The following is a 16,727-nucleotide window of genomic DNA, read 5'->3' as shown; positions in this document are numbered from 1 at the left end:
AAGTACATACTATGCCCTTGTTCACAAACAACTACGATCTCATGACATGAGATGGCACAAACAGTGAAGACAAAATCTTCGACCACAAATAATTACAGGAGGAGAGGGAATGAGAAGACTAAAATCAACACATACATTTCTCTCTTCTGTTTCGACTATTAGATGATTGTTCTTCAAAGTCATTGTGAAGATTGATCCATTTCCAGGCGGAGACTCTCGGTTCTCCACTCTATTAACGCCTGTTTCATCTTCAGCCGGAGACTTTAACTGGAAAAGGTTTTAAATTATGAGTCTATTTATCTTTAATAGTAATAAAGGAAAAACCTTTTTTTTAAGATTTTTCCTTGACAAAATGACTCACATGTCATTCAATGAAGAAAATAAATCAATCTTTCATAGGATAATAATATTTATTAAAATAATAATTCACATAGAGGTATTAAGGGCTTCAAATGTTGTTTACGTATATAAATTACAGAAAACGGAGCTAAGTATTTTTATTGTCTGGAATATTTGATATCATTATATGTCCCGCAGTAGTCGAAATTCGACTATAATTAATTTAATTTATAAGTTTGAACGTTATTATGGTTCTATTATCAAATACTAATACACTTTTAATCACATATTTCGCCAAGACTACACTATAGACAAATAATATTGAAGACAAACAATACTATCTATCTATTCTTAATTAGACAGACTTTAAGCAATAAACAAAAGAGTATATATGCGTGTGTGTCAAATACACGGTAGTGTAGTGTTTTTTTATTGATTTAATGTATTTTTTTATGCTTAACTGTAAAAAAATATTAACGTTCTGCACTCCCTCTCTATATTCTCTATAAGTGTGATAAATATTATAGTCCTTCGACGGCGCAATTTTCGTAAAAAAGGGGTCCAAAGTTTTTGCTTCACGTATCAATATATAGATTTATACCGAAAATTTGGTATCATTATACATTTAGCCTAAATTTGTGGCTTACAAGGATTGGTACCAAGCCGGACATTTTTTTTAACGCAGATGTGAGCTATTATTCACCTGTTCTTCAATTTGCATCGATATTAAGTCGAATACAATCCTAACAAACCCGTTACACTTGAGACATAAAAATATACGTCAACTTGGGCTGTATTATTCCAGCATTTTGATATTTTCTTTGTCTTCAAATGCGAATTTCGGCATTTTATATTAGGCGGCAGCGCGGTAATTCAGTGCTCCATGACTTGCCTATTTAAGGTAGTTAAATAAAACATAATATTTTCCTACTACACCGTTAAATATATGATTAACTATTATTATCTAGAAGATTGCACAAAGTGGGAATGAGTTGCTCGCTCCGGGCATTTCAATATTGTAAAATTGTTATGTTATAATTACTTATTGTAAAAATTAATATTTAAAAAATGTAATATTAAAAAAAAAATCTAACATTAAAAAAAAAAAAAAGACATGCCCGCTGAGTTTCTTGCCAATTCTTCTCAGGACGGAGGCTAATTCTTGTGAATTTGCGGTAGTTCTTTTGACGTTCAACAAGTATGTACTTTCATTTATGTTGAATAAAACTTTTTTGATTTGATTTGATTATAAACCTCATTAAGACGTCAGGGAGCTCACGTAAGATAAACAGCAATCATAAATCTGCCGATTCCAGTGTCCAAAAATTCCGATATTTTACATAAAAAAATTACGAGCACAGATTAATCTTTGTGACGCTTAAAAAAAAACAACAACAGCAAAAAGGTTTCACGTCACTTTTTACAAGCTATTAAACAATACTTTTATAATCGTCGTAAACGTTTAAGTTACTGTTATATTGCTGATCGTTAAAAACAAAAAGTCGCATTAAGATATTAAACGAAACTTAAATTACTCGCGTGATTTAACAGATTCATGAAGCTCTCACGAATCTCATGATGGTCCGGGGTTAGTGCCACCTAACTCAAAACAAAATGAATATTAGACTACTATACTATCGAGTATACTCGAATATATCTATATATATAAAAATGAATTGCTGTTCGTTAGTCTCGCTAGTATTATATACAATGGCTGGTTCAAGGTAGAGTAACAGAGATAAACGTTCACGATTGACTTCCACGATGATATAACATCGTGTAATAAAAATCAAACCCGACAAATTATAATTTGCGTAATTACTGATGGTAGGACCCTATGTGAGTCCGCACGGGTAGGTACCACCACCCTACCTATTTCTGCTGTGAAGCAGTAATACGTTTCGGTTTGAAGGGTGGGGCAGCCGTTGTAACTATACTGAGACTTTAGAACTCATATCTCGAGGTGGGTGGCGGCATTTACGTTTTAAATCTCTATGGGCTCCGGTAACCACTTAACGCCTAAGCAATAAAATAAAAAATACACAATTTAAATGAAAATTTCCTTACAAAAATAGATTCCAACACGGGCATAGTCATATCACTCGCTATATAGACGTCTTATTACTTAAGCTACGATGAAACTAATAATAAACATCTGTATCATGAATCTAGACTGTATATTGAAGTAAGGATGCGAGCACCGAATTCGCTGGGACCATTTTATATTGGATCTTAAGCCTAAATCTTGCACGTTGGAGCAACGACTTGACCTCAATGAAGGAACAAAGAAATAACATTCATTCTATTTACACGAAAGCATTTTTGGACGCTAATGACTTGTGCACTGACGAATCGTTCACCTCCGCTCGACTGACGGTACAATTTACAAGCGGTAGCGTGTTAATAAATTTATGAAATTGTTAAAATTAAATAGGAATTCTTGATGGATAGTAGTGATCTCAATTTCCTGATATACCACTATTTATTCTTGGATGGTCATATAAAAATGTTGCTCGTATAGCTGTTTAGGGAGACTGCTTAGGGAGGGGAGGGCTTAGGGAGGAAAATACTATGTGAATACAACTTCAGACTCGTATCTGCTATCGGTGCTTATTGTACTGAAAGCATTCTTAGGCCAATTGCGTAGTTTAGGTCTTTTGCGGTTTTTTTTTTGTTGCTTGCCGCCACCTATCTTGAAATAATAGTTCTAAGGTTTCAGTTTTTACAGTAAAACGGCTGTCCTACCCTTCAAACCGAAACGCGTTACAGCTTCACGGCAGAAATAGGCAGGGCGGTGGTACCTACCCGGGCGGACTCACAAGACGTCCTACCAGTAAATCCTAATACAATATTCATTTAGGTAAGCATACAATTTTGTCCAAATATAATGCTACTTGTGCAAACTCATGACACCCGTACCACCAGAAAATTCATGTGAATTGAGCGCTGAACATAGAAGAGTTGGAGCCTTGTATAAGATCGAAATCCCAGTTGGTACATGCCATCACCAAATATCCATTAGACGAATAACACTCCTATCTAGTTAGGACCATGACTTTATGTTAACTGGTGTACCGTGAGCACTTGGGCGATAAAATAGCATTACTAAATGATATTCGAAGTATTTGTTTACTGTGTATTTTTCCTTTAAATGATTACAATAATTTATTAGTATTATTTTTGTTTTGGTATCGAGGTCAAAATAATCTAAGGTCCTTTAGTTAGAAACGTTGAATCGACAAATGGACGTATGTGGGTGACTCACATGTATTTATTTATTTTATAATATTTTATTATAATTACACTACACAACAACACATACATACTTTATTTTATATCAACACATTCATTTATCACACAATCATACAAAACATTATTTACACTAAACCAAATTAATTCGCCTCGAACAACGGGACCTGTCCCTCTTGTGGCTGCGCGTAGATCACGGGGGCCGTAGCCGAATCTACGCGTGCCTGTACAGGTCCCACAGCAGTGATGCAGGTTCAGCTCTGTTTGAGCATGTGCAAGAGGGGACTAACCGCGTGCTTGAGCAGTACCCATCTGCGGAGGTGGTGGTTCTTGGAGACTTTAACGCTCACCACCAAGAGTGGTTGGGGTCCAGAACCACTGACCTCCCGGGTCGGACTGCCTACGATTTCGCCTTGGCCTACGGCTTCTCCCAGCTGGTGACACAGCCCACCCGTGTCCCAGATATCGAGGGGCACGAGCCTTCTTTGTTGGACCTTCTGCTGACCACAGATCCGGCCGGATACAGTGTGGTGGTCGACGCTCCGCTTGGATCGTCTGATCACTGCCTTATTCGTGCTGCCGTACCACTCTCTCGTCCTGATCGTCGAACGACGACCAGGTATCGAAGAGTTTGGCGGTATATGTCAGCAGATTGGGATGGATTGCGTGAATTTTACGCATCCTACCCATGGGCGGTTCTGCTCTGCTGATCCTGACATCTATGCGGACCGTCTTAAAGACGTGGTGCTCCAGGGGATGGAATTGTTTATTCCCTCCTCTGAAGTGCCCGTTGGGGGTCGCAGCAGACCCTGGTATAACAATGCCAGCAGGGATGCTGCACACCTCAAGCGGTCCGCATACGTGGCATGGGATAATGCCAGGAGACGTCGGGATCCTAACATCTCAGGGGAAAGGCGGAAATATAACGCCGCTTCCAGGTCCTACAAGAAGGTAATTGCCAAGGCGAAGTCGGAGCACGTCGCTAGAGTTGGCGAGCGATTGAAGAGCTATCCCTCCGGGAGCCGTGCTTTTTGGTCGCTCGCCAAAGCTGCAGAAGGAAACTTCTGCAGGTCTAGTCTCCCACCACTGCGCAAGTCCGATGACAATCTGGCCCACAGCGTGAAAGAGAAGGCTGACCTTCTGGTCAAACTCTTCGCCTCGAACTCGACTGTGGACGACGGGGGTGCCACACCACCGAACATCCCCCGGTGTGATAGCTCCCTGCCGGATATCTGCTTCACACAGTATGCAGTCAGGCGGGAGCTCCGACTCCTGGACGTCCATAAGTCGAGTGGGCCAGACGGCATCCCCGCAGTGGTTTTGAAAACGTGCGCCCCTGAGCTGACACCTGCGCTAACGCGTTTTATCGCCTCTCTTATTGCACTAACAGGGTTCCGTCTTCATGGAAGACCGCCCACGTCCACCCTATCCCCAAGAAGGGTGACCGGTCGGACCCATCGAGCTATAGGCCTATCGCGATAACTTCCTTGCTTTCCAAGGTGATGGAGCGAATTATAAATATACAACTCCTGAAGTATCTTGAAGATCGCCAGCTGATCAGTGACCGACAGTACGGTTTCCGTCACGGTCGCTCAGCTGGCGATCTTCTTGTATACCTTACTCACAGGTGGGCTGAAGCCTTGGAGAGCAAGGGCGAGGCTCTTGCTGTGAGCCTTGATATCGCGAAGGCCTTTGACAGGGTCTGGCATAGGGCACTTCTATCGAAGTTACCATCTTACGGAATCCCCGAGGGTCTCTGCAAGTGGATCGCTAGCTTTTTGGATGGGCGGAGCATCACGGTCGTTGTAGACGGTGACTGTTCTGATACCATGACCATTAACGCTGGCGTTCCACAAGGTTCGGTGCTCTCCCCCACGCTTTTCATCCTGTATATCAATGACATGCTGTCTATTGATGGCATGCATTGCTATGCAGATGATAGCACGGGGGATGCGCGATATATCGGCCATCAGAGTCTCTCTCGGAGCGTGGTGCAAGAGAGACGATCAAAACTTGTGTCTGAAGTGGAGAACTCTCTGGGGCGAGTCTCCGAATGGGGTGAATTGAACTTGGTTCAATTCAACCCGATAAAGACACAAGTTTGCGCGTTCACTGCGAAGAAGGACCCCTTTGTCATGGCGCCGCAATTCCAAGGAGTATCCCTGCAACCTTCCGAGAGTATCGGGATACTTGGGGTCGACATTTCGAGCGATGTCCAGTTTCGGAGTCATTTGGAAGGCAAAGCCAAGTTGGCGTCCAAAATGCTGGGAGTCCTCAACAGAGCGAACAGAGGTACTTCACGCCTGGACAAAGACTTTTGCTTTATAAAGCACAAGTCCGGCCTCGCGTGGAGTACTGCTCCCATCTCTGGGCCGGGGCTCCCAAATACCAGCTTCTTCCATTTGACTCCATACAGAGGAGGGCCGTTCGGATTGTCGATAATCCCATTCTCTCGGATCGTTTGGAGCCTCTGGGTCTGCGGAGGGACTTCGGTTCCCTCTGTATTTTGTACCGTATGTTCCATGGGGAGTGCTCTGAGGAATTGTTCGAGATGATACCAGCATCTCGTTTTTACCATCGCACCGCCCGCCACCGGAGTAGAGTTCATCCATACTACCTGGAGCCACTGCGGTCATCCACAGTGCGTTTCCAGAGATCTTTTTTGCCACGTACCATCCGGCTATGGAATGAGCTCCCCTCCACGGTGTTTCCCGAGCGCTATGACATGTCCTTCTTCAAACGAGGCTTATGGAGAGTATTAAGCGGTAGGCAGCGGCTTGGCTCTGCCCCTGGCATTGCTGAAGTCCATGGGCGACGGTAACCACTCACCATCAGGTGGGCCGTATGCCCGTCTGCCTACAAAGGCAACAAAAAAAAAAAAAAAAAATCACAAGCAAATTCAGGCGATAACCGCAGTATAGCGGCGGCGATAATATTTCGCGAGTACATCGGTGCATAGACGAACCGGTCGTCGCATTTTTACCGATCCACCGCCACCAGTCGAAATCTGACTTGTGAGCGCGCATCCCGTGTTATTCTTTCTGGACTACGCCTTTTAATTATTGCTTTTTGTTTCGTGTACCTGCTTGTGTTGCTTGGACTATCTATTTCTTGTTTACTTTCTCCTTCTTTCTATATTTTGTGTTCGTCTTAAATAAAAACTTTATGTCCGTTTGTGTTTGCAAAGACTTTATAATACCAACCCAAGACGACTAAACGTATTAAAGTAGATGTTACATAGGCCACAACCTCTACGGACTCCAATACTAATGCAATAACTAAATAATTCGCTGCATTTCATAAACTGCACCATAATGCAATCCGCACAAGCCATAAAAATATCCATTTCGTCGAGACCTCTAAAATTGCAACGCAGCTTCGTTTTTTAGAACATACAAGGGAAAGTGGGGCGTGCGGGAGTTCTTAATACACTGGTGATTCACGATTCAATGCGATAGAATTATTTTCGTTTATTTACAAAATTCATTGAATTAGTTTAATGTAAAATAAGTTATATCACTTAAAAGTTAAGGTTCAAATTTATCTTTACTGTGTTTTGGTGTAAAGATAAAAAGGAACATTTAATATTGAAATCTTTTGAATTTTTGACAACTAATGAAGCTTGGGCCAGGTGTAAGCAACTTTGATGGAGTTTAAATTACATTTTATCAGTGCATTTTAATGTATACAGATTTTAATTATACGTATTTGCTTAAAGGTTATAACAAGCAATTTTGTCCTGAAACTGCTATGGATTATTCTAGAAATCTTAAGATGTTGATATTTATATGAGGTAATTAAATTTGTATTTCTTTAACCTTGATGACCTTATGAATTCTTATGAAAACTATTAATATTATTATTAGAACGAACTTCCTTAACGCAGTTTGTGGTAACTGGGAAATAACAAAAAAAATCATACGCCTAGCCCTGAACGTAAATATGAACTAATATGATCTTTATCTACAACCATGCAAGGACTAAACTCCGATAAGTAATTTACTATAAGTGAACGTAAGGAATAAATTTGAAAATCGAACGCAATTCGGTTTTTTTTTTATTTGCAATAAGCTTATATTTATGAATCTTGATCTTATTACAATTTTCTTAAGGATGAAAATCAACTGCCATTCAATAGCTTGGGGACATTTTTTTTATAGGAATAGACAAAAAGAGTCTAGTCTAGATTAGGGAGCAAATTACTATTCACAATAAGCAGGATTTTTTTAAGTGACTCAAACAAGAACTCGCTATGAAACAGAAAGTACCACCACAATGCCTACCAGCTAACGATCCACTTGACCACACGCTTTTTGAACTTATTGTTACCGACATACATATGACTTTTACTAATTTAAAACACCCCAAGGCACACACACAATAGATTCAAATTAAATGACAGAGGCGGTTCTCAATTCAATTATACTTAAAAGATTAAAATCGATTTCAAAAAACAAGGAGCTTCTTAGATTAGCTTTATCTATTGGTCTATCTATAATGATATCCTTTCAAATAGATCTTGTAGACACTTCATCAGGATCAGTTCGTCGTAGTTTGATTTTTAAATCGAAATAACAGAAAAAAAAAGTTATCTGATCAAAAGCAAATACGGATTTTGCTTTTTAGTGTGTTTAATTAATGTGTACTATGCTATACTACTGCATTTGTAAAAAAAAAAAATATATGTACTTGAAGACAGAGCTTACAACTAGAATGTTACTCCTACCAGCCTTCACCCTGTAGTCCCTCAGTTTCCATGACTGGGACTTTAAATCCAATCGAAGCACCCTTCCAAGCTAGATTTCGGCCATATCAACAACAGCATTCGGCTTTTTGTTCAGGAAGAGAAAGCGACTCAGTAGAGATTTCTTCAATAGGCAATGCATGGAAATGCATGGACGCCCAGTTTTCTATTGAAGCAACTAAAATCTTTAAAAAAGCAAAAGAATCACCTAAACGTAAACCTCTGAAACAGGCATGAACCTTTCAAATCTCAAAGCCAGTACCGTCATCAAATAAAACCGGTGTCATCACGCCCACGTGCTAAGTAAAGCACTAGACTTCAAGTTAGACCTAAGTTAGGGCACGAGGTCAACGGCCGGTCGACGCCCGGATTCGGCGGCGGTTTGTTTTTTCTTATTTCCCTCCCCCCACTGCAGTGCCCCTCCCCGCAGCCTCTTGCAATCGGGTTGCAGTTTTTAGATGCGCCCGCGCGCCTACTCTCAGTACCGAATATCTAACGACAGAACAGAAATGGACTGCAGCTGTTTTTAATAGCAGATTTAAATTTGCTAATTAAATTTGTGCAGACCAGCTACTAGCTTGGAAAGTTAGCTCTTGAATAAATATTTCTTCAAACCGTGTCCATCCAATTTTGTAAGTAAGTCTCTTCATATGCACTCCATTCTTTTCGGTCTCTTGCCTTACGCATCCAGTACTTACCAGCTTCATTCGTTGTTTTGAACGTTACGAGCCACGTCCAGTACGAGGTCTCTAGTCCAGTACTTTTGTGCTCCTCCCATAGTCAGTTCAACGGAATATGTGGCCGGACCACTTCCACTTGAATAATTTCAGTTAATTACTGCGTCTATTGCGTCAAAGTTTAATTGATTAACGATGAATTTGCTTTCGTCTTTCTGGGTTTTATCGGTTTTCAGTGGCTTTTCATTTGTATCTCCAGTATTTTCTTTGTTCATTTATAAGTTTGGGTGAAAGAAAAACCTAATTAGGCGTTAGGTCTGCCTATTCTTCCATTACTTTTATTTTGTCAATAGAGATTACTCAAGCAAACTATATATGGATGGACGCTTCACAAATAATGGCATGACTAGCTCCCAGCAGGATTAAGCAAGATGGTCTTCAAGTACAAGTTCAAGATACGTCCTGTCATCAGAGTACCACACAAAAAAATCCAAAAAATTCTAGAACAATCTGCTCCATTCAGCTCTTAGCCTCTCGCACCGGCATCGGAAAGTGCGTTGCACTACCAAAACCCAGTCAGACTAGATTTTTGGCTGCCTCACCCCTCCCCTTCGCCACTTCACACCCCCGTTCTCCGACATTTCGATGGCTTAGAGCGCAATTCAAGTGTTATTTAATTGCAACCATTGAAGTACACAATCATCAGTTATTATTATGATTGGTGCTTTTGGTGTGTTTGGAAGAAATTACGCAAGCCTGGCCTGACCTTGCCTGGATAGCGGGACTGATGTTCTATCGACGTAATTAAGATTTCGGAAGTCTTTGAGTTTAATTTAATATAAACTTCGAATTTGATGAGAAAGAATACTGTTTTCAAGAATATTTCCTTTAATTAGTTTAATCCGTAATTATTTCACTGGTGGTAGGACCTCTTGGGAGTCCGCACAGGTAGGTACCACCACCCCGCCTATTTCCGCCGTGAAGCAGTAATGCGTTTCGGTTCGAAGGGTGGGGTAGCCGTTGTAACTATACTGAGATCTTAGAACTTATATCTCAAGGTGGGTGGCGCATTTACGTTGTAGATGTCTATGGGCTCCAGTAACCACTCCACCAGTAACACCAGGTGGGCTGTGAGCTCGTCCATCCATCTAAGCAATAAACAAAAATAAAAACAAAAATAAAAAAATTATGTGACGAAATGTTTCAACGTAATTTTTACCAACATAATGACGACCTATTAATTTGACTAGTGACTATACAATAATTTTATTACTTTAGCGTAAGATCCTAACTAGAATAACCAAATTAATAAAGGATAAATTTATTCAAAGTTCAACTTGCTGTCAAAATGTTTTATTTTAGTTACAAAACTACACATATCATTCGAATGAATGAATTGAATTGGCATTTGAGTTTTTTGTTTTTGCTTAGATGGGTGGACGAGCTCACGGCCCACCTGGTGTTAAGTGGGTAACGGAGCCCATAGACATCTACAACGTAAATGCCGCCACCCAGCTCGTTCTATGGTCTCAGTTTTTACAGTACAACGGCTGTCCCATCCTTCAAACCGAAACGCATCACTGCTTTACTGCAAAAATAAGCAGGGCGGTGGTACCTACCCGTGCGGACTCACAAGACGTCGTACCACCAGTAATTACGCAAATTATACTTTTGCGGGTTTGATTTTTACTACACGATGTTATTCCTTCACCGTGGAAGTCAATCGTGAACATTTGTTAAGTACGTATTTCATTAGAAAAATTGGTACTTGGTAGCGGGATTCGAACACCGATGCATCGCTACATACTAATGCACCGGACGTCTTATCATCGGTAACCGTACTCGTCGAACTCGACAAAGAGGTCGACGTGCAACCTAACCCATGCATCAGCCCGCTGAGTTTCTCGCCGGATCTTCTCAGCGGGTCGCGATTCCGATCCGGTAGTAGATTCATTCGCGAAACAATTGCTCTTGAGTTGTTAGGTCTCCTTCGGAGGCGCTCGGGCAGTTGTTAGCAAATCCCACCCCTCTTGGCTGAGCCTTTGCTCGCCCACCTGTCCTGGTGAAACTGGAAAGGCCTTCGGGCCACCAGTAAACTTTCAATCATAAAAACGTCTTATCATTTAGGCCACGACGACTTCAATACGCTATAATAGCAAATCGATCCGCAAGTTTAATATATAATTTTTAGTATACTGCCGATCAAAATATTAGACCGAAGTCCCGCGGACATCTCTAGGACAATTCGGAGCCGGACCAAAAAAAGGTTTATCTACTCCTTCGTGTAATAAGATGTAAAGAACTACACTATTATATCTTGCATGAAAGACAAACCCTAAAACGCATTCCCTAAAATAAAATGTTGTCTTATTTATAAATCTCCGTTTCAAGTCCCCACGTCATCAGCACGATGATGGATGACCTCCGTAATTTATTCCACGGGCAGCGTCGTAAAACACCTCAAATTTTATGCCTCATAAACCTTAGAAAGTTTTGGGAATTCGTCAGCGCTGACTCTCAGTACCTCAATGAAATTTACCGAGAAATAAACAGTAGGAGCAGCCGTGCTAGGTAAATTTGACGTTTTCCTTCTGCGATGTTTGTATTTTGTGCTAAAATACTTTGTTCTTGTCTCATTTATGTGTTTCCGATACACGGTAAGACAAGGAGAAAATCTTCATTTGGAACTGTTGTCTTGACGCTTTACATTCATTCATAGTCAAAACGTCCGATCTAAGACTGTTATTTACTAAGTACTTCCACAAATAATTCAAGACCAAAATTAGCCAAATCGGTCCAGCCGTTCTCGAGTTTTAGCGAGACTAACGAACAGCAATTCATTTATATATATAGATAAATGTGGAACTAAACTCTCAAAGAAATCAAGAAATGGTATAGTTTTATGCATTACCAAAAAAAAAAAATACATGTGTGCAATTCACACGTGGTAGAAGTGAAACTTTCCAAAATTAAAATACAATTATCCTAAACGTCTTAAGTATATGTAAAAATGTGTCATTAGTAAATAATTGTAAGGTAGCGCCCTCTGTGAATTGATATTTTAATTTCACGTATAATCCTAAATTAAAATTCACTACAAGAGCTTTCATACACACGTTAGTATTAAAAAATCTCACAGATGGCGCTGTATTAAATAGTATGTATATTTCTGTCTCATTCTTTGCTGGCTTCATCCTACACATTTTTGTATTTGTGTCTCTTACCTGTCGTTTTTTCCGTTGCATCCGGTTTGAAATCACAACGATTCTAAAGAAGTTTTCACTTCAAAAAATTTATTGAATACTGAGATACAAAAATAGCATTTTCTGTATACGCAAGCAGCTCGCGAATCTGCCGCAGTTAAGAACATTGATTGTAATAGCCGGAACACTTGAAGCACATAACGTGATATCTATTACATAATATTGCAGAATCAGAGGCCTCTCTTCCAACCTCCGTTGAAGGGAGGCGTGTGAAAGCGCAATACCCTAGGGAAGTTCATTTCAAAGCCGATAGTTACAAAGAAAGCTACAAATTCAATATCCAATTCACCCAGTTCGGAAACCCGCCCAAAAAGCTCTCAATACGCGAGCTTCAACACCCTCTTTCAAATGTCTCTCTCTTATAACCAGATAGATATGTATCTAGATAGTAAAAGCGTATTAAAATACCTCATTATTTACTAAAGACTAGTGGTTCCCTATTAGTCGAAATTCGAATATAAATAATTGAAATTATAAGCATTATTGTATAAACATTATTGTGGTTCTATTATCAAAGACTATTTGTACTTCTATAATCACAGATTTCGCCAAGACTGTACTATTGAAAAATTATATTAAAGACAAACAGTATATTAATCTATTCTCAATTTGACCACAGACTTTAAGCAATGACAAAAGTTTGAAAATAAACAAAGATTATATCAAAGTGTATAATCTATGGATTATATGTTTATATGTTTTATGTCAAATACTATAATATGGTAATGTGTGTAATGTTTTTATTATGATTTAATGTATTTTTTATGCATAATTTAAAGAAATATTTATATTCTGCACTACTTCTCTATATTCTCTATAAGTGTGGGAAATTGCATACTCCTCCGTCCGCGCAATTTTCGTAAAAAGGGGTACAAAGTTTTTGCTTCGCGTATTAATTTAAAGATATTGCGAATGAATTTCATCTCGTTCTGTCAAATTCGAAGCGGAATTCATAAGAAATTTCGCCACTACATCACATCATTTGCTAATGACAGGCAATAATATGTATGACGCGAGGGGAGCTTTAGCAAAGTCATTGGAAAGTCGGTCGTCGTTAGCCTCCGTCGGGCTGCAAGAGAAAGCTTCACCTGTAAGCTCTCAGAGCAGGAGTTAGGCAGATGTGGAGCTGGAGGCTAACAATGTCATATTCATTTGAGTACTCTGTTACGACTGAGTCGATGGTGCAGTAACTAGCGCCCCTGACCGTTGCGTCGAGGGTCGTGAGTTTGATTCCCAGATCGGGAAAATATCGATGTGCTAGAAGGAGACCTAACAACTTTTTTTTTATTGCTTAGATGGGTGGACGAGCTCACAGCCCACTGGGTGTTAAGTGGTTACTGGAGCCCATAGACATCTACGACGGAAATGCGCCACCCACCTTGAGATATAAGTTCTAAGGTCTCAAGTATAGTTATAACGGCTGCCCACCCTTCAAACCAAAATGCATTACTGCTTCACGGCAGAAATAGGCGGGGTGGTGGTACCCAGCCGCGCGGACTCACAAGAGGTCCTACCACCAGTAATTACGCAAATTAAAATTTGCGTGTTTGATTTTTATTACACGATGTTATTCCTTCACCGTGGAAGTGAACCGAGAACATTTATTGAGTACGTATTTTATTAGAAAAATTGGTACCCGCCTGCGGGATTCGAACACCGGTGCATCGGTTCAACACGAATGCATCAGACGTCTTATCCTTTAGGCGACGAAGACTTCATAAAGGAGTCGATTCTCGTCGAGTAGAAAACAATTATATTCGTATTACTAAAGATAAATCGAAAACTACTAGTAAAATCTTAATGAAATTTAAAAAGGACCACATTTGAATAATTAGGTTTTGAATAAAACGAACTAGATGATGACCGAGCTTGGGTCGGTTTTTTTATTTGATAACGCCATCTTGTTGTGTCTTTAAAGCGGTTAGTTGCCCTTAATTAAGAAAAATAGTATTATTATTCGCCAATAGATGTCGGGAAGAGTTGATTATTGAAAACACGAATAAAACAACATTTTCTGAAAATAAATCGTAGCTAGATCGGTTCATCACCCCCGAAATTCCCTGTATACTAAATTTTATGAAAATCGTTGGAGCCGTTTCCGAGATTCAGATTATATATATATATTAATATACAAAAATTGCTCGTTTAAAGGTATAAGATAACCAAACTAATTAATAAAAAAAGTAATAGAAAACACATAAATCAATACAGGTATATATCTAAGCAATAAAAAAAAGGTGAATTGAGAACCTCCCACTAAGTATATTGAAGTCGGATAAAAATGCGATCAATAAAATTGATGTCGGTTACGTTTTAAATTACAAAAAGCGATAATTACAAATGTAATTAAATCTCAATACAGCCCTGTGTGTGTTACGTGTGCAATCGATCACACGCGTTGCATGTGTGTGCGTCCTGAAGGGTACCGAAGCCGCTTCTTTATTGCGTAAGGCATTACTCTGTTATTATCCACAAAACCCTGTGTTCAAGATCACTTTTTTTCTTGACACTTGAAATATGGAGTTTGACCAATTGATTTCACAACGTAAACAGAAAAACACAACCAGACCTACACCTTACCTAAAAAACAAGAAAAAAATTAAGACTATTGTTATCAGCCAATGAAAATTTATTACCTCAAGCCAAACCAGCGCCCGTTCTTCGTACCTATCGACTCCTACGCTTATAGACGAATGGATTCGATTTCTTCAATCACAGAGGAGACAATCATTAGTGAACCTATTTTTACCTAATTTTGCCAGTCATATTACTGCTGCGCCGGTAAGAGCAACGCCATCTATCGTTGAATAGTAGAAACGAATACCAAAGAACTAGTAAAGACAAAAACGTTCGAGAAGTACAACGCCATCTTTTGTCAAATGGCGAAAACGCATATTGAAAATACTCGATTTGTGAGGGATGTTCTCGATAATTCTGGGGATGTCGTATGGACTATAAAAGCGTTGCAGGGACGTCACGATGCTAGTTAGTATTAGTTAGTGAAGCGAAGCGGAAGAAGTGAATTGAGAATTTTAAGGTGTGTTGTTAAGTGTTAATACAGCGTTAATTTCTACTTCAATAGATTCTTTATTTATCCTGAACCCCAGCGCGTAACATTACTTTAAGGCAACATAAAAAAAACCACATGTAAATTGCCTTCCATAAAAAACCGATAAAAATAAATTTCTCGAACAAGATGATGGATGATGTTTTTTCCCTAAAAACCGATTTGTCCACGAACCCCCTCGAGAAGTTCTCCAAGATTGCCTATGCATTCAAACATAAGCGTGATAAAACAAAATTAAATTTCCAGAATATGTTGATTGATGAACCAAAAAACTCAGCGTACAAAGATTAGAATTTATAAAATATTTAACATCCAAACATATGGCCCAGCTAAGAGAAACAGGCACAGGCTGCTCATCTCGAGTAATGCGATTATATTTAAGTAGATTTTTTTTTGTAAATACTATTTTATTAAATAAAACAACCTAACGAATAAAAATAATTTTTTAAACTTATAAACTTTATATTACTGACTATAAGGTGTCTCGTGAATCTCCCAGGATAGCTACCACGGCTCTGTCAATCTGTACAGTGAATTGTCATGCCTTCTTGGAGGGGCGTCCTCTAGACAATCGACCTAATATCTCAAAGTAGATGGAAGCGTTCAATTTGTAACATCCTTTATTAGCCTTTGCCTTGAGAGGCTATATCAGCGTAACCGGGCGAGTAGGTGAGCTCACGGGGCTCAAACCGGAAGTATTGCTAACGCTGGCCCTAGCAAGTGCCATGCTTCGTAGAATCAACCACCGGATCGGAAACGCGACCCACTGAGAAGATACGGCGAGAAACTCAGTGGGCTGTGTCTATGGGTTAATTGACTCGTCGGGCCCTTCATCGCAAGCAACGACAATGACCGGTGTATTCAGTGATAACAAACAGAAACAACATAACAAGCAAAATAATCGAATATTTCTTTATACAAATTATTCAGAACTGCAAAATAAATATTCACAATCTTAAAAGCAATGGCGCGGCCGACCTTATTTTGTTTTCGACCCTTCCGCTCATGACGCGTGACATTAGGGATGTATCTGTTTAGAAAAAATAGTAAACTTTTGCCTTTTGAATGCGTTCTGAACCTTCTAAACAATATAAAAAACAATATAACACCAAACTATTCCACTATATTCATTGTTAGAAAGTTCACGTAGTTAATGATATGGTGGCGACACAAGTAGCTTCCAGCTCTGCTTGTATAACCTAAAAGCTGTCACATTCAAAAGGACCATTGCATAAATCCACCTTAAGCCTCGTCTGAACTTAGCGAACTTATTCCGAGAAGAGCTTTCTCTCATTAGTTGCGAATCGAACCGGCGACCTCTAACCAGAATTTATTGTACGCGTGATAAGTACAGGAGAAAGAACTTTAGCCGAAAGCTTCTTAAAGCT

General features: G+C 39.5%; 1 protein-coding gene across 2 annotated transcripts in view; it reads right to left on the bottom strand.

Annotated features, from left to right (window-relative positions):
• Nucleotides 1-16,727, bottom strand: part of LOC105843018 (uncharacterized) — a 75,469-nt gene that overhangs the window by 8,166 nt on the left and 50,576 nt on the right. For both annotated transcript variants that reach the window (XM_021346289.3, XM_012697940.4), the window contains exon 5: nucleotides 136-267. In XM_021346289.3, coding sequence (XP_021201964.1) covers nucleotides 136-267 — 132 coding nt within the window. The remainder of the gene's footprint in view (nucleotides 1-135; nucleotides 268-16,727) is intronic.

The sequence above is a fragment of the Bombyx mori genome, chromosome 8 (assembly GCF_030269925.1).
Source record: "Bombyx mori chromosome 8, ASM3026992v2".
Taxonomy (NCBI): domain Eukaryota; kingdom Metazoa; phylum Arthropoda; class Insecta; order Lepidoptera; family Bombycidae; genus Bombyx; species Bombyx mori.
The sequence above is the reverse complement of the archived record's forward strand: the minus strand, read 5'-3'. Positions and strand labels throughout refer to the sequence as shown.